Source organism: Dendroctonus ponderosae, unplaced genomic scaffold (genome assembly GCF_020466585.1).
Source record: "Dendroctonus ponderosae isolate FM_Combo_2020 unplaced genomic scaffold, Dpon_F_20191213v2 Dpon_F_20191213_4, whole genome shotgun sequence".
In the NCBI taxonomy this organism is placed as follows: domain Eukaryota; kingdom Metazoa; phylum Arthropoda; class Insecta; order Coleoptera; family Curculionidae; genus Dendroctonus; species Dendroctonus ponderosae.
Genome location: NW_026018611.1, coordinates 791,804 through 810,735, shown reverse-complemented (window position 1 = coordinate 810,735; position 18,932 = coordinate 791,804). Strand labels below are relative to the sequence as shown.

Here is an 18,932-nt window from a genome sequence, read left to right as displayed (position 1 = left end):
ATTCGAATAAAAAAGTTATTTCATACGCGCCTTACCTTTTCCACGGTCTCTTCGATGTTGCTGTGCAGGTCCACAATCTTCCTGGCAATTGAATAGTCAATGAGTTCGTTGCATTCATCGATCAGAATGAAGAACAAATCGAATCTGGACATGATGGGGGCCGACAGCTGGATGTTTTGCTGGAGCGACCGGGAACGGTCGTATCGCCCCCCAGAGGGGTTGGCTGCCGCCAGAATCGAAGTCCTGGCATTAAGAGTTGCCCTGACACCTAAAAAACCGGTCAGACAAGCGGAAAAACTCTGCTTTAAACTCATACCTGCTTTGGCAATAGAGATCGTTTGCTGCTCCATCGCTTCGTGGATGGCCACCTGATCTCTAGGGTCCATTTTATCGAACTCATCAATGCAACAGACACCGTTATCGGCCAACATCAGGGCGCCCGCTTCAATAACAAAATCGCCGGTTTCTTCGTCTCGCACAACTGCTGCTGTTAAACCGGCGGCAGATGAAGCCTTTCCTGGCATAGAATTGAACGTTTTTGACCCGATAATTTACAGGGCTGACGTAAAGTTACCTGATGTGTACACTGCCCGAGGGGCAAACTCAGACACTTGCTTCAAAAATTGGCTTTTTGCTGTGCTCGGGTCTCCGACGATGCAGCAATTGATGTCTCCTCTCAAGGAAGTGCCCTCCTTAGTTGTCTTGGACACTCCCCCAAACAGCATAAGCAAAATGCCCTTTTTCACCTACAACTCAACTTATGGCTTACAGGAGATTGACTCGCTACTAATCCACTACCTCATCATTGCCATAAATGCTTGGAAATAAGCTGGTGATCATATTTTGGTACAAGTTCCTGTCGTGGGACATTTCGTACATGTGCCTCCACTCCCCTTCAGTCATTTGCTGGCGCATAATTTCGGGAGTAATATCGCCTAAAATCACATTTAATGCACTTCAGAGATTCAAGCTCAGAAAAGGGCACCTGCCTACCCATCGGCAGATCGATTCCCCCAAATTTGGGATTCGTGGCCTGCACACTGCAAGCCAAAAACGCCATCCGGTAGTGCAGATCTTTCACGCCCAGAGCCTTCAATCCTCTCACACCTTCAGCCTCATCACCGTGCTTGTGTCTGGAAGCGATTTGCGTTTTTGCGCCCGGCAGGGCCATTGCCCCAACATCCGGAACGACTATCACTGTTCCAGTGAAATCGTATCGATCCCCGGCCTAAAACAGATCCTGTATTTCCTGGGGGAATTTAGTGGCAACGCCTCGATTCACCTGAACGCTCTCAACATTTTCCTCTCTCAGGATTACTTCGACACTCCTCGGAACGCAGCCCCTGGGGAGCTCAGCTTGCGTCTCTTGTATCCTCACTTTTTGGAAGTCTACGAACTGGGACTTGTCCAAGTCCAACATGAACCTCGACCGGTTGTTGCAGACGGGATTGCGGCAGATTGTTGGGTTTGTGTACTGAAACCAGCACTTTGCTGTTGTGCGTCTAGGGGCGAGTTTAGCGCTGCCCTTACCCTGAATTGCTGCTCAATATTCTTGATAACCGTCTGACAGTCCAGGCACACAAAGGTGCCGGAGACGAGCTCCGGATGGACGGGATGTGTGCGGATTACTTGTCCAGAAATCCGAATCAGAGTGCCAATTTTGTCAGTTTTCAGCTCTCGCACTACGTGCCTGGTTGGCACGTCGGTGAACGCAATGTAGCACTGCTTGGGCTTTTTCAGCTCCGTGCGGTCTTTCACAAAGTTGGCCACAGCTTGACACAGATACGGGTAGACCCTGTAGTACTCCTCTATGACTGTAGTAGCCAGGTTTTGGTTGTATTTCTCCACATCGTCGAAGTTCACTTCAATTATGCTGCGCTCTTCGTTTTGCAATTCCTTGGCGGGCTCCAGATATTTCAGCTCGCCCTCTTCTCTGTACCTAGAAAATGCGTAAGCCGTTATATGGGGGGCTGATCGAAGGTGTTGTCTGGCATACTCTTCCAGGAAGTCCTGGAACAGCTTCTGGCAGCGAATGCCGATTTCATCGCGATGCTGGCGCTGGCCTACATTTACATCGGCAACATCCATTGTACAAAGCAGTTACTGCACTAATCACGAAACAACAACAGCAATCAACAAACAACTGGGATAAAGGCGGTAAAACGGTTTAAACTGAGGTGAATTAAGGTTAAGCACTGACGAAGTGTCAAGTATAGACATCAAGGCAACTGGCAAAGTCAAAAGCAATGTAGCCAATGGTAGAAAGACAAATAGTTACTCTCGAAGTTCAATAGGTTACTCTCGAAAGTTCTTGATGGATGTCAGCAGTGTCAAATTTTATATACAAAAAGTCAATAATTTATAATATTTACAAATAGTTCAGTGTCCTAATTTCCATTTGATTAATTTCGTGTTGTTATCAGGTATAAATTAGGCAACAGGCTTTCACCAAACCCTTCTAAAATGGGATTCTGAAAACGAAGTGTTTGTGTTGTTATTTGGAAAGTTGCTCTAATTATAGTTATGGCTGAAGCTGTTGCTAAAGTAGAAGAACCCAGCACTCCAAGTAAGCACTTAGTTAATGCGAAACAGAGTATTTTACTCGACATTCTGACACTGAAGAGTTTTTTCAGCACGAGTGGTTTGGAGCCTCATAGGCTTCAGGCAACAGACCCCCGAAAAAACCGTTCAGTATCAGAATGTCGAGTAATTTTCCTCAAAAAACTAGCTAATGAAAACTTTTAGGCGATAAGCCTGAATGTGCAGTATGCCTGCAGCCCTGCGTGCACCCCGCCCAACTACCCTGCGGACATATCTTCTGTTATTTGTGTGTGAAAGGGTTTGCGAATCAGAATAAAAGATGCGCAATGTGCCGTCAAGAAATCCCAGTGGATTTCATAGAGCAGCCGCGTCTTCTGCAGGCGCCCCAGCCCCAAGATCTGGCCGAAACGTTCGACGGGGGCTACCAGTGGTTTTACGAAGGCAGAAACGGTAAGGCCCCAATTGGCACTCGAGATAAGAGAGAGGCGTAATGAACTGAAACAATTCAATGAAAATTTGAAACTTGGTTTTGTTGCAAGGTTGGTGGAAATATGATGAAAGGTCAACGGAAGAGATTGAAGAGGCTTTTAAACTGCAACTGCCCCGATTTGATTTGATTATTTGCGGTCATTTATACGTTATAGACTTTCAAAATTTGTATCAGTACCCCAAAGGCCATCCGAGCAGAAAGCGGTCGATTCGACGGGATACTAATAGGAATTTGGTTGTTAAAGGGGTGGCCGGATTGAGCAAATAATTTATTCAATACCCACTCATCCTCCCTCTGTGAATCTCTGATCTGCATACAGCAAACCCCTCATTCTCCCACTCAGTTTTTATCTACTATAATACTAACGTATTAACATTTATAGTTCTACATAAAGCGATTGATGTATTATCTATTATTTGTAGCAGTGTTTGAAACAAACGCTTTAGATTATCTCTGTTTCAATAAATGTTACGAATAACATCAACTAGTGTTTAATTGATCAAAAAAACTCGATTTTAGTATTCTAGGCTTTGAAATGCCTTTCTATGGTACTCGCTTACAGGTTGGTGGCAGTACGATGAACGAACCAGCAAAGAAATGGAGAATTCCTACAAGAACGAGGACAAAACCGTTGAATTGCTCATTGCAGGCTTTCTCTATGTTGCGGATTTTGAAAATATGGTCCAAATTAGGCGCAATGACCCTTCGAGGAGGCGACAAATCAAACGGGATTTCTCGACTATTAGCAAAAAAGGTACCCAATCGATACGAAAAATGAAACTTCAAATTTATTCCTTTTTAATGTCTAGGAGTGGCAGGGATTAGGACTAATTCTCCTTGCGAGCGCCCTGCACTTGAGATGCACCCAGTTAGCTCCACGGATCACATTAGTGTTTTACCAGCCACCCCTTCGAATAGTCCTCAAAGTCCGTCAAGTGGCCAAGAGTCTCCGAATGGCGAGGCGAATTTACGGGCTACAGTTGATTTAATCAGCAATTTGAGCAACTTGACGCTCAACTGCAGGGCAACGTCGTTTGGCGAGGACAACGAGAGTGAAGTGGAATAACTTTAAATTATGTGCAAAGGAAAGCGTTTATATGTAAGATTTTTTTTAAATACTAAGCCATTAAATATTTTTGATTCAGAGCCGTTTTTGCCTTGATTTTTCTTCGACCAATTTAAGCGCAAAGGTGTCAACTGGGAACGTAGCATGAATGCGGACATTTTGCTTCTCTGATAGACCCCCGTGGGTGGGAGTGAGAAATCCGCTGCAAACTACGTTCCCGAATGGCAAATGAATTTCATTTTAGGCAACTTTTTGCAGAAGCCCGCAGTATTTATTAGTTTATTCAACCAAAGACAAGTGACACGAAACAATGTATCTATTAAATAGTTTAATTCGTTTTTTGGTCGAGTTGGGAAGATCCCGAGTTTTTCACCAAAACTGCATTTTAATAATAAAAAAGTTTCCCATATGCTGGAAACTTAAGTGGACACACAATATATGCATATAACAAATTATTTAAAATGTACCGGCGTTTTGACTATGCTACCAACTAGAAGACAAATAGATACAAAATCAGCCTGAAAAGACAGACATTTTTTTTGCAACGTGAAAATCATTTTTTTATCCAGAAGCAAAACCCCTCACTGAACGATTACCAAAAATATTCATTTAGCATCAAGAACATTAACTTTTATAATTATTAAATGTACCAATGCCCTCCAGCCAGAGCGTGTCCTTTTCCCTCATATCGTACGAAGCAAGAGAGAAAATGTTTTTGCCAAATGCCAGCGCCTGAAAAGTCATGTGTTGTGTCGAAAGTTTGTAGCCTTGTGTGATACAGTGAATTCAAGTGAATTATTACCAAATCAACAATAGCCAGTGATAATTAAATGAGTGGTTTGAAAGGGAATAGTGGAGTTGAGCACCATTTCACTGTTATTACGATGAAAAGGAAACGACAAAGGCCAGTCTCGGCTTGCTAGAATACGTGAAATGGCTGATTTTACCTGGTAAGGGCGCTCCTTTCTAAATTAATCGGTTGCAGTAACTGATATCATTACGGCTGGCTTAATCAGGTGTCGACATAGTGGAACCAAATAGGTTACAGATTACATTTTGGGGGTGTTGTCAGGGTTTTGTTCAAGACTGCGTTGTTTGCACCCAGGTATCCTTCAAATGGAAAGGCTTACTCCATGATGAGCAACAAACATGCAGAAAGGGAAATTACTTTGTATTCACTCGCAGATGTTCAGCTAAGGTTTCTATGCCCTGCGGATCTAGATGAGGTGCGAACACGCTGCCAAGACTGGTTTCCCATTGAGTACCCACTGTACTGGTATGAGGAAATTACCTCCAGTAACAGGTTAGAGGCAGGAGTGGGCATTGCGGAATGGACTAATTGAAACAGTGGTGTTTCAGTCACTTCTACTCATTGGCCGCAGTGTATCAGCAGCAAATCATCGGACTGATAGTGGCGGAAATCAAACCTCACTCCTACTTGAATGACGAAGACACTGGCATATTGGCGAAATGTTTTAGTGATTGTGATATAGCCTATATCCTCTCCCTGGGTGTATTGAAAGAGTACAGGAGGAATGGCATTGCCACTCTGCTGCTGGATTCGCTGCTGAAAAACTTAATGACCCCGGAAAGGCGGAAGGTAAAAGCTGTTTTTCTACATGTATTAACCACGAATTCAGCAGCAATCCATTTTTATGAGAGAAGAAAGTAAGTATTGTAAACGCACAAGAGCCGCAACGGGCCAGGCAGTGGGGTACTAAACAGTCGCGTTTTGCAGATTCAGACTTCATGCCTTTTTACCGTACTATTACTCGATTAAAGAGCGATACAAAGATGGGTTTATGTATGTTTTGTATATCAATGATGGACAACCTCCATGGACTTTATAATATCCTTTTACTGCAATTGTAATTTAGACATTCGAGTTTCTTTTTGACTTACCGGTTAGTTTCCCGTTCAGTTGCCAAGGCGACTCGGTAAACTCCGGCGCGCCTCGGGAGTGGTTGGTCCGCACTGATGACTCCCTTTCTCACACAAGAGAGTATCTCGTTCCTTGTCTTTGCATTTTAACGCCTTCAGACGTCATTGAAACACCCGTATGCGATTATCAACCTTGCCAAAAAGTCACATTTTTACACTGAGATTTTTCTGATTGATTCGCGTTTTTCTGCGACCAGTTCACGACCAAACGGATCCCTCTAAAATCCCGTATCGGAAAATCACACACTTGCACTAGAATCGGGCAATTTTGCAACGATTTTCCGGAAAATTTGCACATCTTTCGGCAAAGGTGCTGACGCGTCTTGTTACTACAGCCAAAATGGACGATCCACCTGCGCAGTTGATTCGAATAATTTTCCATATACAGGGTGTTTCATTAACAACACTTATAGGGCGTCTGGGTGTAGTTGTTGTTGCGACCAAAAAAGTACGTTGGGTTTCAAGTGTAGGGTCAGAAAATGGAAAGATCAAAATTCAAAATTTTGGCTCGCCCAAGAGATCCAGGGGAAAATAAAAAAAACTGGCAATTTTAAAACGGCCCCATATTTGCTTATTTAAAACAGATGCAGAACAATGCGTTGTACAAAAGCGTCTTTCAAATGATTGCATGTATCGGAATCAGTATACCGGGTGAGGTAACAAAGTTAGCGGACCTAAGCTCATTTTTTCCCATGAACACCCAGTATATTTTCATCTAAAAATACAGCATTTGAATTATCTTTTCAGTAATATGGACCCAATAAAACACCCTGTAGCGGGTGGGTCAATTTTTAACTTGTAGCACTCTGTAAATAGATTAATTTTCCTTAACGCTTCGTACCGATTATATAAAATTCATGTGTGGACGAGTAGCGAACGGAGCAGGATTTTTTCCATGGGTGCTCCTTAACGTGCACAAGGCTTTGGGATGGTTGTGGGGACATCACGAATCAACCGAACAAGATCATCACTAACCACCGGCTAGTCCACAATATGATCACGATCATTTCGATGATACCAATTTTAGTTCTCTGTACCTGCAGTTTTCTGCCAAAAATATGTATAGCGAATTTAGATGAATTTTACCGAAATAACCGATCACCAAATTTCACAGTTTGCTTCTAAGGTATTTATGAAAATTACTATATAAAGTGATATAATGTTTATATGTTGATTAGTTTTTTGTTATTTAGTTGTATTTACATTTTCTATACTATGTTAAACACAATGAAACCTCCCAAGCTTACTGGTTGAATAATAAAATTTTCCAATTATAAGTACGTTTAATGATTCCCAATCGGCTCTTAATAGGATAGAAAAAATCCTAAATTATGATCGGCCTTAAAAGTAAGTAGATTCGGTACTTCCTTGCTGAAAGGCATCTAATGCAATAGTTGATGCAATTAACAGCTAGATCTAACAATGACATTGTGCGATTGACGAGCGAATGAGTTCATGGGTTCTACGAAGTTGCAAAACGTATGAGTTCATAAGTAATCTTAAACCTAAAGTTGACTTAATCAATCAAGCAAGCTTACCCACAGGTTTCAAAGTCTTTCCTGCTTAAATGCAAACCGCTCACAATCCCGCTACTGACTACATACTAAGGCATAAAGAAACATCCCTTACCGCAACCAATCAGTAACAACATCTAAACCTTCGAGCGCTTCTTCGCTATTGCGTCCTCAACAGCCTTCAGCTGTTTCAACAACTCCTCCCTTCTGGAAGTCGCCTTTTTCGCTTTGACGTCGCCCTGTGGCGGCGATGTGGGCGCGCGCTTTTTACCAGCCGCTTCCGCCTTCCGTGCATCCCTTGGCTCGGCTTTGCGCACCCCCGGCGGGTTCTTCAAGTTGAGTTTGATCTTATTTTTGCCGATTGCGCCCCCTTTCAGCGCGTCGATCGCTTTAACAAACTCTACAAACAATGGGGCAATGAAAACTGATGCGCTGAAAAGCTGGCGACGCACTCACCAGAGGCTTTGCGAGCGTCGCGGACCGGCGTTGAATTGCTGCGGCTGGACGACGAGCTCGACTCGCTGCTGTCCGATTCACTCGAGCTGCCCGAACTGGATCCGGAACTGGACTTTACAGAGCGCTTGCTTTTGCCTTTGGCTCTAACTAGAGCGGCGGCCACCGCCAGTTTGCTGCGTGCTTGCCCGATGTCTTCTCGTGAGGGTGCTGGTGGGTTGGCCGCTGCACTCACCCGCATCATACCTAAAACATTCCAGCCGTCAGCTCTACCAATCTCAATCACTATTAGACGAGAAGTAAACCACCCGGCAAAACGCGATTGATTATACGAAAATTCGACAAAAATTGATTTCCATTCGTTCCGTCTGTCCGATGCAAACAAAAGCGAGTAGCGCAAACAGCGCGAGCGAGCTTCAAGTGGTTTACCCCTCGCTGAACCGACACCAAAAGCACAAGAACCGATTTGAACACGCTACATCAAGTGCGCTGTGTGCACATTCCTCGATAACTGAGCGAAACTTGCGCCAAACCGCTGTTGCCACTCTACACCACAACAACTTCAAGTTGCACTCCACCCAATTACCTTTGAATTTTAAATATTTCAGCAGACTCGGAAATACTGTTAATAATAGAGAGTTTTACGTCAACTCAGTCTCTATAGAGTACGAACTGTCAGTCGCCCCCCACTCCCCCACTAACCTGGTGAAGGTGCCCGCCGCTTGGGGGCGGGAGGATTCATAAGAGCTGCACGCTCATTGGCTGCTTTCCTCTCAGACACGATGACTGAGGGGGAAACATGTCTGCCACCTCGCTGCACCGATCCCGATCGTTCCTTGCGATACGCTGATCTGGACCGAGACCGATATGAGCTCTTGCTGCTGGGCGACGAACTCCTAGAAGAACTGAGCATTTTCTTAAAATCCTACAGACAAGTAGGCGACTCAACTTACCTGCTGCTATACGAGCTCGATCCAGAACTGTACGACCGCTTCCGGTCTTTTCGGCGTCCAGGCGATTTCGACCTCATCCACGGATCCTGCCAGTCGTCAGCTCGAGCGGGGCGCTCCTCTTTTTCGGCCCTTTGCACTGAAACACCATGAGAAATAAGAACAAGGTTTGAAAGAAAATCACTCAGTTCAGCTACCAATCACTTCGCGCTTTGGCTTCCGTCTTTCTCGCTCGCGCTCCCGAACCTCCGGTCGTTCGTGGGGCCTTGGGGGCGGCTCCTCTTCATATTTGGGCGGGTAATACTCGGGTGGGGGGCCCCTGGGTGGCGGCATCTCGCGGTACGGCCGCGGATGCTCGCGCCTGATTGGCGCATACTCTGGCTCGTACACTATTGGTCTGCGCGAGTAGTATTCTTCTGGTGGGGGTCTTGGCACGCTGTACTCCGGTAGGTGGCGCACATATCGGGGTTCCGGCGACGGCACTCTGCCATAGTAGCCGTTCTCTTTGTCGAACTCCTCCTGAGCTATGCTAAGGTTCATTTTCTTCTCCTCAAAGTCGATGTCCTGCTCCTTTCGGCGCATCGATTTTTTTAGCATCTCTTTTGCAGTCCTCAACCCTAAACAAGCGGCCGGTTTAGATCGATTCACTTGAATTGGGCGGGGGTAATTACCGCGCTCCCAAGCCGACTCTACTAGCGGGGGCTCCGGCTTGTAAAGCCTTTCGTCTGCCATTCGCCCCATGCCATATTCGCCAGGCAACATTGGTCTGACCATATCGAACATTGTGTAGTTACCTAGAGGCAAGAATTCGATAAGTTTAGTGAAAAACCTAATTTTCATGCAGCACTATTTCTCCAATTCCAATTCTTACTTACCTTTGTCGGTAACTCCTGGATGGAGAAATCTGCAGCTGGCGCCCCAAGTACAAGCGCCCCGAGAAAAGAAGCGACAGACTGGCCTTGGCTCAGTCTCCTCCGGCCGGGCGTCGTCCTCGTCCGACACCTCTCCCTCTTCAAGTTCCTTCTCCTCTTTGGGCGGAACGGCTTCGCCGTCCTCTTCGCCCTCCTCCTTCTCCTCCTTGTCGCCATCCTTGGACTTGACGTCGTCACACTCGCCATCTTCTGCTTCAAAATCCAGCTGTTCTTCGTTTTCGTCGGGACGAGCCGTGCCCAGCGACGCTTCGCTCACCTGTCGATTGATTGCCTGATTAAGGAAACATTGATCAAAACCGGCTTATTCGTTGTTCACCTTCTTATCGCCAGCCGCAGATTTCAGTTCGTCGGCAAGGACTTTTTCGGTTTCACTCGATTTCTGTGCCTCCTCCTTGTTGTCTTTGGGGATTTCGTCCTCCTCATCGAACGTGCCCCCCATGGAATCCTCCAGGTCGGACACATCGGAGAGATCCTCGTGCGAGATGTTGATGTCCGGTTTCTTGGCTTTCTCGACTGGAACTGCTGGCTTCTCCTGGTCAGACTCCATGTCGCCTGCACAATGTCAATTAAAGGTAAAATCAGCTGCGGTCTTCACTCACTGTTGCTACCGTCCGAAATATCTTCAGGTTTGGTGTCGGCTGATCGCGATATGTCCTTGTTTTTTCTGGACGATGAATCCACGCTGCTGACACTGGAATCTGAGTCGCTGCCGCTTCGACTGCGTCTTCTGGTCGGCCCCGAGCCTCTGGAGCTCGATCTGCTGGAGCTTCGCCCTTTGGATTTACGCGATCCGCGACTTCTGGTCGATTTTCTAGAACCGTCCGAACTAGCCGATCTGACCGAAGCATTGTCGCCACTGCCTGAGCCCTGGAAACACGTACATTATCAAGATTTCCTAGTTTTCCTTTGTTGAATAAAACTACCTGGCGTGTGTTGCGTAATTCCTCTGGACTTCTGGGGCCTCTGGGCCCTTTAAACGGCCGACCTGAATAAACACAGGCAAATTTACCAGGTTTCTTGACCAACTGCTGCTGAACTTACCAGCTGAATTATCACGCGAAATGCTTCTGGATTGATTCCCGGCTCTGGGTGGGCTACTTCCAACAGAGCCGCGCGAATGGGGCCGTGACTGACCCGAATCTGGCGATTTAGGGGAAGGCGGCCGACTGTTTTGCGGGCTAGATGGGGAGGGCGACCCTCCATACGAGGAACCCGAGTTGGATCTAAGCGCGTTTGAACTGTTGAAAAATCGGTCTACTTGAAACGCTCTGATTCTCACCTGCTTCTGATCCCGTCCGGGCTAGGCGATTTGGGACTTTGGGGCCCATTTTCAGACGCATGCACATTCAGTGGACTCTTAGGAGACGTCGACCGTGACCGACTGCCAGACTCGCGGTTCCTTGATCTGAAAATTGCCCTATTTAAGGCTGCAAGTTGCTAGATGGTCAGTTGAATGTTACCGGTTGCTTCTAGGGGTTTGAGGCCCACTGGCAGGACTTTGAGGGCGACTAGATCCACTAGGCGATCTGGTATTGTTGCGACTTCTGACTTCCTCATTATCGCTTTCATTGCTAGACGACCCGCTCCGGGAGTCGTCCGAATCCACCACCGGCATAATTCCAACTGAGAATAAACGACTTGTTAGGGAATACTTTACTGGCAATGAATAGTGGAAAACCTTTTCAGCTCTGGTGATAGTTGTTGTGACTGAATGACTAAAGCATGGAGAAGGAACAAGGAAAAGGCCCTAAACCCTCCCAACTTCGATTGGTTTCTAACTTACCTGCAGCAAACTATTAGGAATTGTGGGTTTGAAGATAATTTCACACTGACATACCTACCAAATCGTAATCCTGCGGGAATTAAAGAGTTAATATCCGTGATAGAGCACATGTTAGCAGGGGGTTAAGGGATATTTAGTACTAGTCAATGAGGACTAAAAGGGCCACAACGATCGGTTGCAGGTCTTTTAGTTGGGTGCTGGCTGATCTGAAGACAACGTGTTTCTAAGGGCGTAAAAATGAAGATGAGTGATGAAAGGAAAGCAATGGCGAGTGAAACCATTTGAACATGAGTAGGAAAGCTGAAGCAAATCAACCAGTCCTGATGAAAAACAATAAAAAGCTTAAACATTACGTAGAAACATATGTTTAATCATTGATTTGGGACCGTTGTAGCCTTTGTTGTAGCGTTGATCTTACCTGAGAAGAGCTGCCAACTTCTCTGTTACCATTTAAACACTTCAAAAAGAAAATGTGCAGCTGCATCTTGCTGGTTAAACGATATTTCCAATACTACTTAAAATACTTTAAACTGCATGTGACTTCATTACTCACGACACAAACTACTGGGAGTCTTTCGCGTACTTTAAATTCGAACTACATAATCGGTAACTGGCGGACATTCGACTAACTGTATACATGAGAGCACAATTTATTTTGATGGAAACGAACTTGGTATTTCCACTGTAAATGACACAGACTTGCCTGCCTTACCTTTTTAGTGCTTCAGGATTACTGCGAAATGGTTTGATATTGAAAATCTCTTATATTTGTTGAACAATGCTGATTTCCTGACGGCTTTTCAACTTAGCAACTTTGACAATGAGATCAACATGGCGGCCTGTCGCCGAATTGCCACATCCATTCCAAATCCATCCTTAAATTGAACACTAACTGGACAAAACGCTGTTTTATTTCTATTGCATTAAATCAACGCGTTCAGACTAAGATACACTTAGATTGTTGGCGGGCCACATAAAACATAGCTCTTAGAGACAGAATTTTTAGAGAAAAAACTAATGAACCAATTCGGTTTTGATGGACTTTTTCGTGAATCCGACAGCAGCGCAAACAACGTCAACCATGTCAACTCATCAGCATTGCCATCGTTTTCATCACTCTATTCAATAAAATTTACATTTAGTCACGTCGTCTCTAGTTTTGCGTGGGTTAAAAAGAGAAAGCGACATTAGCTGACCAACCGGTCTAGCTAAAAGCCCTACATTGAAGCATGTTGGCAACAACCCGAACTTTTGCAATGATTCGAAACTAGCAGAGCCGCAGAGCCTAACCTCTGTGATCCAGAAATAAAGAAAAGTTATTGTTTACATCAAACAAAATAAAATAAATACATAACATCCTCTAATGCAAAAAGCAGTTGATCGCAATGACGACAGCGCTTCAACAGCAAGTGTTCGCTTTGGATGCGCGATTTAACGCCCAAAGGGCCCCAAGCAGCCCGAATTTCCGTAAGTGTGCTGAACAATATTTAACAACTAGATCAGAGCTTCATAAATGCGTGCTCGGCTAGGAACCCTTTACATAAGACGCCGCAGTCAGCTACTAAGAGAAACACTCAGAAGCACAGACCAATGGAAAGCCTACCTCAGACTGCGGTCCACCCTTTTACTGCACCATTATGGCAACGCCCGACTGGAGCTGGGGTCAACTTCCAGCTTGTCTCAATCGGTGAGTCTCTAGGGACGATCAAAAGATGAATATATTTGACCCAGATGTCATTTTAGATCTGCACTGTGCCCCCCGAGTGGGCCTCATCCATTCCCTGGCCGAACAGAGACATTCTCGTGCCGACCAAACAGGCCGAGGCCTCGAGGGCCATAGTGGGCGACAACAGCATAGCTGATAATTATGCCTTCAGTGGCGTTCACCATATTTTCGACCAGGTAGGGGGGCCATGGACACGGCAAACTGGGCATTAGCGTTGGGCTCTTTAGCATGTAAAAGCGGTGACAATGGTGAAATTTGCGAACAATGAACGCTACAGGCTGTGCTGCAGCTCCTTGGATGGCAACCTGTCTGTTTGCGACCTATCCAGCGATCCTCCCAAGATTCTAAGGGTACTGAAAGGGCACACCGCGGCCGTTCCAGGTACATGCGAGTCCCACCCAGACCGCTAGATTACATGCTATATTGTTGTAGCTTTCGAGTGGTCGGCGAACAATGACTTTATTGCCAGCGTGTCCCTGGACGCAACCATTCGCCTGTGGAAATCCGCGGACTTCAGTTGTCTCCGCACACTGGCGGAGCCCCACGGCGCCCAGATTTTGTGCTGCATTTTCCAGCCGAGCAACAACAACCTGATCCTGATCGGCAACAGTAGGGGCGAGATCCGAATCGTCAACGTATCCACGGGGCTTTTTCTGAAGAACTGTTGCAAAGTGGGCGGGTGCATCCTAACTATCACGTCGGACACCAATGGCAAAATCATATGGGCAGGTAGGCGATGCCAGCCCCCAAATTCCTCTAGTAGGACTCAGTTTCGTGGCACATCCAGGCAATGATAGAGGGGAAATCCTCTCCATCTTCTGCGAAGTGAACGGGGGCTTGTGCAAAGGCAAAAGGATCACTCTGGACCCCAACTGCTACATAACCAGCCTCAGCTATCGCACGTGGATTAGCAGAGAAGCCCGAGATCCCATGCTGTTGGTCAACGCCACCAACAACTCCATGTGCTTGTTTAGGTAGGCCAATAAGACCCAATTAGCGGGCCATGCGACAGCTCACTTCTACTCAACAGTGTGGGCGACTACGAAGGCAGCCTCCAGCTGAAGAGGAAGTTTCAAAACCGGCACCGAAAGCACGTGGTCAAGTCCACCTTTTGCCCCATCATGTCCTTCAGGCAAGGCGCCTGTGTTGGTCAGTGTCCTTCAGCCGCTCCTGCTCGGTTCATTTGCAATGTTTGCTTCAGTTACCGGCAGCGAGGATGGAAGCGTGTACTTTGTGGACGTGGAAACATCCAGCAGCAAAGCGGTGGTTAACACGCTTCAGGGCCATTCCAGCACGGTGTTGAGCATCAGCTTCAACAGCGACGAGTCTCTTCTGGCCACCAGCGACCTGGATGGCCTGATAATTATTTGGAAGCGAGGCCACAAGTAGGACGCCAGGCAAAGAGTGGGGACCGGTAAATAGGCTATTTATATTGTTCCTTTCAAATACAACGGAGTGATTCAGCAGTTGCATCGCTTTTCAGTAACAGGCTTAAAAAAGAAACTCAATTATTTCCCCTTGTGCAATTGGTTTTGGCCCGGCAAATCGCCTGAAGGCTGAACTGATATCGGGCTCGTTGCCCGGACAACCCGCTTGATTTGCTCTGCGTGTGCGGTTTGGGACCGGCAAACGTGCACGATCGGAATCGCACTTTTAATTTTTAGTTAGTGAGACTTGATTTTTGCTCAGAGCAAAAAAAAAAATGAGCTGGTGCGTTTTTAAACAGCCGGTGGCGCTGCTGGAGGGGATCTTCTTTGCTAATCCGATTTCGTCCTAAGAATGGATTACCTGGCGTAAGAGAACGGGGGTTTTTTACTGCATTGGTCCACTCACTCCTTGAGCTCTTCCAGCTTCTTGGACAGTCGCTCGTTCTCTCTGCAGACGAGTTCGTGATCCCTTTGCAGCTGTTCGCGCGCAGTGAAAAACTCGTTGTTCTTTTTGCGAAGCTCCGCATTTTCCTTCACGTACAGCCGCACCAGTTCAGTGAGTTCGTTCCACTCCAAATTGCCCAGATCGGCAAAGTCCACATGCGGGGGAGTTTTCAGCGGGCTTTGCTCTGAAATAGCCGGCAATTAGGGGACGTTTGGCGGAAAAACGCCCAACCTACCGCCAGAGCTGGGAGTTGAGGAGGAGTAGATGTGCAGCGCAGAACGCAGGTGTTTGTTCTCGTTTTGCAACACATCAATTTCGCGCTTCAGGCTCAGAATCAGGGCCTCACGCGGGTCCTAGACAAATTGAGGAAAAAACACTCGCTTTGAGATTGGCGGTTGGTGCGGCCTACCATGAGCACCACGGGTTTTGTTCGGATTTCCTTAGCTCTGGCCGCGTAGCGCAGAGTGTTAACGGTTTCGCAGGCATTCGACTTGGCTGGGGAAATGCAGGCGATCTGCAAGAATCCGGATCAGTTGTCGGTCGGGTTTTGCAACTGGGGGCAATTTACCATTAAAGTAGCCCCATTCCCAGCCAGCGAATCTGCGAGCAGTTTGGTCAGCTTTGAGTCCCGGTACGGGATGTGGCTGCTTCGCTTCTTCGGGTCGCTTAAGGTCGCTATGCAGTATCCTGAAACGGGCAATTAGACGCGTGAATTTTCCAGTAAATCGGGCAAAAATCAATGCCTTAAACCCTTCCTGGTTGTGTCAAGCAGACGCAGGAGATTTGCATAGGTTTTTCGACTAATTGAAACAGCTTTTCCAGAAGGCACGCAATGGTTTTGCGCAATTAATATTTTCATTAGGGTGGCGGTTCAACGTCCGTTGAGGTTCAGGGTTAATAGCCAGCAGCAATGCGACTTTCTCCCGCCCTGCAGACACGCACGGCCTCAACAAGTGGGCGATTAATCGACTCACCCAATACCATCAGGCTTTTGTTGATGTTGTTCGCTTCCTCCAGCATCTTGCCCTGGCTTTGCGTCTTCTTGGTCATCTCGCTGCCCGCCAGATCCACAAAGTTGATCTTGCCAGTTCTGGATATGAAGACGCCGTTTTCCGCCGGCAGCTCCGAGCTGATGTGGACCGTCAGAATCGTGTGGCTTCGACTGCAACCCGCCAACATTCAACAATGAAACTCTTCGAAATGTGATTAGTCACCTGGAATAGTCGTTCATGTTGTGGCGGCCGATTGAGCGGTTCCTTAGGCCTTCTTCCAGCACGGCGATCAAGTCGTCCAGTTCCTCGCAGTCGACTGTGAAGAGATTCTCCACGAAGAACCCGCAAGCCTTTTTGCTCCATCTCACAGCCAGCGGCTTCCGCAGCGAGCCGGAATTCAGCAAATCAATCACCTAAGTGGGCACTCACGAGGCAATCAGAACATTTCCAATTTTGCTCAATGCATTTCCTGCTACCTTCTCGTTGTAAATCTCCAAGTAGCTGGCTTTGAGCACGAAGTGCGTATCGGACTGCAGCTGGATTTGCTGGAACAGATACTGGAAGGAGCGGAAGATCAGGCCGTGGTTCTCGCTGTACGGCACTGTTCTGGTCCCGATCTAACATGCCAAAAAACACCGTCTAAAGCCGAGAAAAGGAGAGATAATGTTGGCAGTTACCAGGCCTGGGGGTCCGGTTAGAGTGTGGGTTTTCCCGCTGCCGGTTTGGCCGTAGCAGAAGCAGGTGCAGCGGAACCCTTCGATGGCCATCGAAATCAGCCGCTTCATGCCGGAGAACTGAAGAACGTCCTCCTGAGTGGCACCCGGCTCGAAAACCACATTGTAGGAGAAACGTTTCGGCTTGTGGCTGTCGCTCCCGGTGCGGGCGCAATGGTCGACCTGGAACCAAATGGGTGATCCAAGCAAATGCACATTTCCCCAGTAATCGCCTACCATTATTTGGCCGTTTCCCGGAAAGTCCACTATCTGAGTGTCGCCCCGTTGCATTTCCTTCTTGCTCAGCGGCCTCACCCTGCAAAGTACAGCGCAAGAACGTGTAAAGTTGAGTATGAACAAGTTTAAATGCCCCAAAAGGAAGCTTCAAATGCGGTACCCAGATAGCATTTGATATTCTATGAATATCCCAGAATGATCAAAAAATATACAGAACATTGCGGGAATATCCTGAGAATATACATAGGTGAACATTCCTAACAAGAATGTTCGTGGAATATACATGCATGTATATTCATCAAAGTTCATAAAAAGTATATCCTAGGTATGTACATATATGTACATATTGGGTTATATTACATCAGTAAATACTTAAATATGTGAATAAACTAATAAGAGGAAATGAAGTATTGTTTTCTTTCGTTACATATATGTATGTATGTATATTCCCTGAATATACCATATACATTCACTGAACATACCAGGTACATTCCCAGAACATACCATGAACATTCAGTGGATTAACTCTGACAGATTCCTGGGACATTCATGGAATGTTCATAATGTAACTCATGTATGTCCCAGGAATATGCATGCACATCACATGAATGTTCCAGACATATTCTGGGAATATCATTTTGCTATGTGGGTAATTTTCGTTAAAATCGACTTTTTGAGTTGAGCTCCTCATATCCCCCAGTGGAGCCATTCTTCCCCCCTTACCGGACCACCACATTGATGTTGTCCTCATTTTGGTTGTAGTTGGTTGTGATCTTGCGAAAACTGTTGTCCTCGTTGAGCCGCTCTACACTGCCACTCCTGAAACAGCCAATAAGCATCCAGACTCCACCTCCGGATCGCTCCACTCACTCGCTCTCATGCTTCCTCGTTCCCAACTGGCTCCTGCTTATTCCCGGCTCTGGACTCCCATTGGAGGAGTTACTCCAATTGCTTGAACTGGTCCTATCGGGAGACTTTGCCGCCGTCTCACTGAGCACCGGAGAGCTTCGCTGCTTCCTAATGGGCACTTTGCTGTTCATCTTAATCGGGTGGATTTATCGCCACCTGGCGATGGAATGTCTGGAAATTTTCCCCAGGTTCGTGCGTTTGTTGCGCAATATTCCGGCCGACTGAACCACCAAGGCCGGAGCGAAAGTCGCCCCCCATTGGTTGTCAAGGGCTATTGTGAGGCCTCGATTAATACAACATCGACCAAATCCGCGGGGGCTGCTGAAAAGTGTCCAAGTTCATAGCGAGCGATCAATCAATCAACGTATTCATTATCAAGGTGTATTTGTTTTGTGATTCGATGTGATTAAATTAGGGAAACATTCAATTCAGCCCTGCTTTTATATGGCCCCTTATGGGGAGGCGACGATCGATTTTCGGGGCCAAATTGAGTTCCTCGAACGTTTTTCTATTAGTTGATCTTTGATTGCGTCACCGCTGAAGTGGATTGATGTTGCTCAACGGTTTCTTTAGCCAATTCGTTTTAAATAATTATCCAAAGGAAGACTCATCGGCTGCTCTCAAAAAATTTTGCTTCAAATTGAGTTTTCCGGCCATTACGGCAACTAATTTCGTCCTTGATAATTACTACATTTTCAAACGCTCATGCAGATTGATTGTTTCAATTGCGCTTTAGAGTTTATGGTCGGGCAGATGCAATTTTCGGAGATTTTAGTTAAGTTAAGAATATCCTCGTTTTGTAGACAAGCCGGG

At 46.4% G+C, this 18,932-nt stretch overlaps 6 protein-coding genes across 12 annotated transcripts in view; 3 read left to right on the top strand and 3 right to left on the bottom strand.

Moving 5' to 3' along the window:
- Window positions 1–2,232, bottom strand: part of LOC109540033 (DNA replication licensing factor Mcm6) — a 3,884-nt gene extending 1,652 nt beyond the window's left edge. Inside the window, exons 1-8 of the mRNA XM_019908169.2 lie at window positions 1,997–2,232; window positions 1,531–1,939; window positions 1,283–1,474; window positions 994–1,228; window positions 799–935; window positions 575–746; window positions 317–517; window positions 36–268 (exon numbers count right to left, since the gene is read on the bottom strand). Of these exons, the coding sequence (XP_019763728.2) occupies window positions 36–268; window positions 317–517; window positions 575–746; window positions 799–935; window positions 994–1,228; window positions 1,283–1,474; window positions 1,531–1,939; window positions 1,997–2,088 (1,671 nt within the window). The 5' untranslated portion in view covers window positions 2,089–2,232. The remainder of the gene's footprint in view (window positions 1–35; window positions 269–316; window positions 518–574; window positions 747–798; window positions 936–993; window positions 1,229–1,282; window positions 1,475–1,530; window positions 1,940–1,996) is intronic.
- Window positions 2,233–2,283: 51 nt separating this feature from the next.
- Window positions 2,284–4,177, top strand: LOC109540037 (E3 ubiquitin-protein ligase rnf146). 2 transcript variants are annotated; one of them, XM_019908175.2, is made up of 4 exons: window positions 2,284–2,566; window positions 2,746–2,991; window positions 3,594–3,785; window positions 3,841–4,177. In XM_019908175.2, exons 1-4 carry the CDS (start codon window positions 2,524–2,526, stop codon window positions 4,095–4,097), a joined length of 738 nt encoding a protein of 245 aa, XP_019763734.2. In that variant the 5' UTR covers window positions 2,284–2,523; the 3' UTR covers window positions 4,098–4,177. The 2 variants fall into 2 exon arrangements, with proteins under 2 accessions (XP_019763734.2, XP_019763735.2); XM_019908176.2 differs by lacking the exons at window positions 3,594–3,785; window positions 3,841–4,177 and adding an exon at window positions 3,081–3,515.
- Window positions 4,178–4,894: 717 nt separating this feature from the next.
- LOC109540036 (N-alpha-acetyltransferase 60) lies at window positions 4,895–7,315 on the top strand (the record flags this gene model as incomplete). Its single annotated transcript, XM_019908173.2, is given in 5 exon segments — window positions 4,895–5,047; window positions 5,203–5,400; window positions 5,457–5,765; window positions 5,836–5,946; window positions 6,880–7,315. Coding segments are annotated over 5 exon segments (768 nt in total). The 3' UTR covers window positions 7,013–7,315.
- On the bottom strand, window positions 7,302–12,557 carry LOC109540032 (zinc finger CCCH domain-containing protein 18). Of its 5 annotated transcripts, none has more exons than XM_048665818.1 (14): window positions 12,089–12,557; window positions 11,348–11,893; window positions 11,167–11,292; window positions 10,929–11,110; window positions 10,811–10,872; window positions 10,487–10,754; window positions 10,204–10,439; window positions 9,831–10,143; window positions 9,627–9,749; window positions 9,153–9,572; window positions 8,959–9,094; window positions 8,708–8,910; window positions 8,009–8,251; window positions 7,302–7,952 (listed from the first exon to the last, which is right to left on the bottom strand). In XM_048665818.1, exons 2-14 carry the CDS (start codon window positions 11,500–11,502, stop codon window positions 7,690–7,692), a joined length of 2,730 nt encoding a protein of 909 aa, XP_048521775.1. In that variant the 5' UTR covers window positions 11,503–11,893; window positions 12,089–12,557; the 3' UTR covers window positions 7,302–7,689. The 5 variants fall into 5 exon arrangements, with proteins under 5 accessions (XP_048521775.1, XP_019763724.2, XP_019763723.2 ...); XM_019908165.2 differs by having other exon boundaries at window positions 11,348–11,510; window positions 12,089–12,556; XM_019908164.2 differs by having other exon boundaries at window positions 11,348–11,510; window positions 12,383–12,556.
- A 365-nt stretch (window positions 12,558–12,922) lies between these two features.
- LOC109540035 (WD repeat-containing protein 13) lies at window positions 12,923–14,862 on the top strand. The gene is made up of 8 exons (XM_019908172.2): window positions 12,923–13,137; window positions 13,200–13,357; window positions 13,414–13,572; window positions 13,624–13,777; window positions 13,829–14,125; window positions 14,184–14,370; window positions 14,427–14,545; window positions 14,598–14,862. Exons 1-8 carry the CDS (start codon window positions 13,056–13,058, stop codon window positions 14,783–14,785), a joined length of 1,344 nt encoding a protein of 447 aa, XP_019763731.2. The 5' UTR covers window positions 12,923–13,055; the 3' UTR covers window positions 14,786–14,862.
- On the bottom strand, window positions 14,808–18,926 carry LOC109540034 (kinesin-like protein KIF12). Of its 2 annotated transcripts, XM_019908171.2 has the most exons (12): window positions 18,081–18,926; window positions 17,934–18,029; window positions 17,211–17,289; window positions 16,938–17,156; window positions 16,737–16,877; window positions 16,483–16,673; window positions 16,243–16,430; window positions 15,837–15,955; window positions 15,678–15,782; window positions 15,504–15,621; window positions 15,230–15,452; window positions 14,808–15,169 (listed from the first exon to the last, which is right to left on the bottom strand). In XM_019908171.2, the coding sequence occupies exons 1-12, from the start codon at window positions 18,248–18,250 to the stop codon at window positions 15,154–15,156; spliced, it is 1,665 nt and encodes a 554-aa protein (XP_019763730.2). In that variant the 5' UTR covers window positions 18,251–18,926; the 3' UTR covers window positions 14,808–15,153. The 2 variants fall into 2 exon arrangements, with proteins under 2 accessions (XP_019763730.2, XP_019763729.2); XM_019908170.2 differs by having other exon boundaries at window positions 16,938–17,289.
- Window positions 18,927–18,932: the final 6 nt, after the last annotated feature.

Bases quoted from the DNA above. Each gene is read 5' to 3' on its own strand.
- LOC109540037 (XM_019908175.2), top strand. From the start codon at position 2,524: ATGGCTGAAGCTGTTGCTAAAGTAGAAGAACCCAGCACTCCAA. The intron at 2,992-3,593 runs GTAAGGCCCCAA...ACTCGCTTACAG, and splicing joins GTTTTACGAAGGCAGAAACG to GTTGGTGGCAGTACGATGAA. The intron at 3,786-3,840 runs GTACCCAATCGA...TTTAATGTCTAG, and splicing joins CTCGACTATTAGCAAAAAAG to GAGTGGCAGGGATTAGGACT.
- LOC109540032 (XM_048665818.1), bottom strand. From the start codon at position 11,502: ATGCCGGTGGTGGATTCGGACGACTCCCGGAGCGGGTCGTCTAGCAAT. The intron at 11,111-11,166 runs GTGAGAATCAGA...AAACGCGCTTAG, and splicing joins CCGGACGGGATCAGAAGCAG to ATCCAACTCGGGTTCCTCGT. The intron at 10,873-10,928 runs GTAAGTTCAGCA...GTGTTTATTCAG, and splicing joins TTCGCGTGATAATTCAGCTG to GTCGGCCGTTTAAAGGGCCC.
- LOC109540035 (XM_019908172.2), top strand. From the start codon at position 13,056: ATGACGACAGCGCTTCAACAGCAAGTGTTCGCTTTGGATGCGCGATTT. The intron at 13,778-13,828 runs GTACATGCGAGT...ATATTGTTGTAG, and splicing joins GCACACCGCGGCCGTTCCAG to CTTTCGAGTGGTCGGCGAAC. The intron at 14,371-14,426 runs GTAGGCCAATAA...TCTACTCAACAG, and splicing joins AACTCCATGTGCTTGTTTAG to TGTGGGCGACTACGAAGGCA.
- LOC109540034 (XM_019908170.2), bottom strand. From the start codon at position 18,250: ATGAACAGCAAAGTGCCCATTAGGAAGCAGCGAAGCTCTCCGGTGCTC. The intron at 18,030-18,080 runs GTGAGTGGAGCG...TGGCTGTTTCAG, and splicing joins ACGAGGAAGCATGAGAGCGA to GAGTGGCAGTGTAGAGCGGC. The intron at 16,878-16,937 runs GTAACTGCCAAC...TTGGCATGTTAG, and splicing joins TAACCGGACCCCCAGGCCTG to ATCGGGACCAGAACAGTGCC.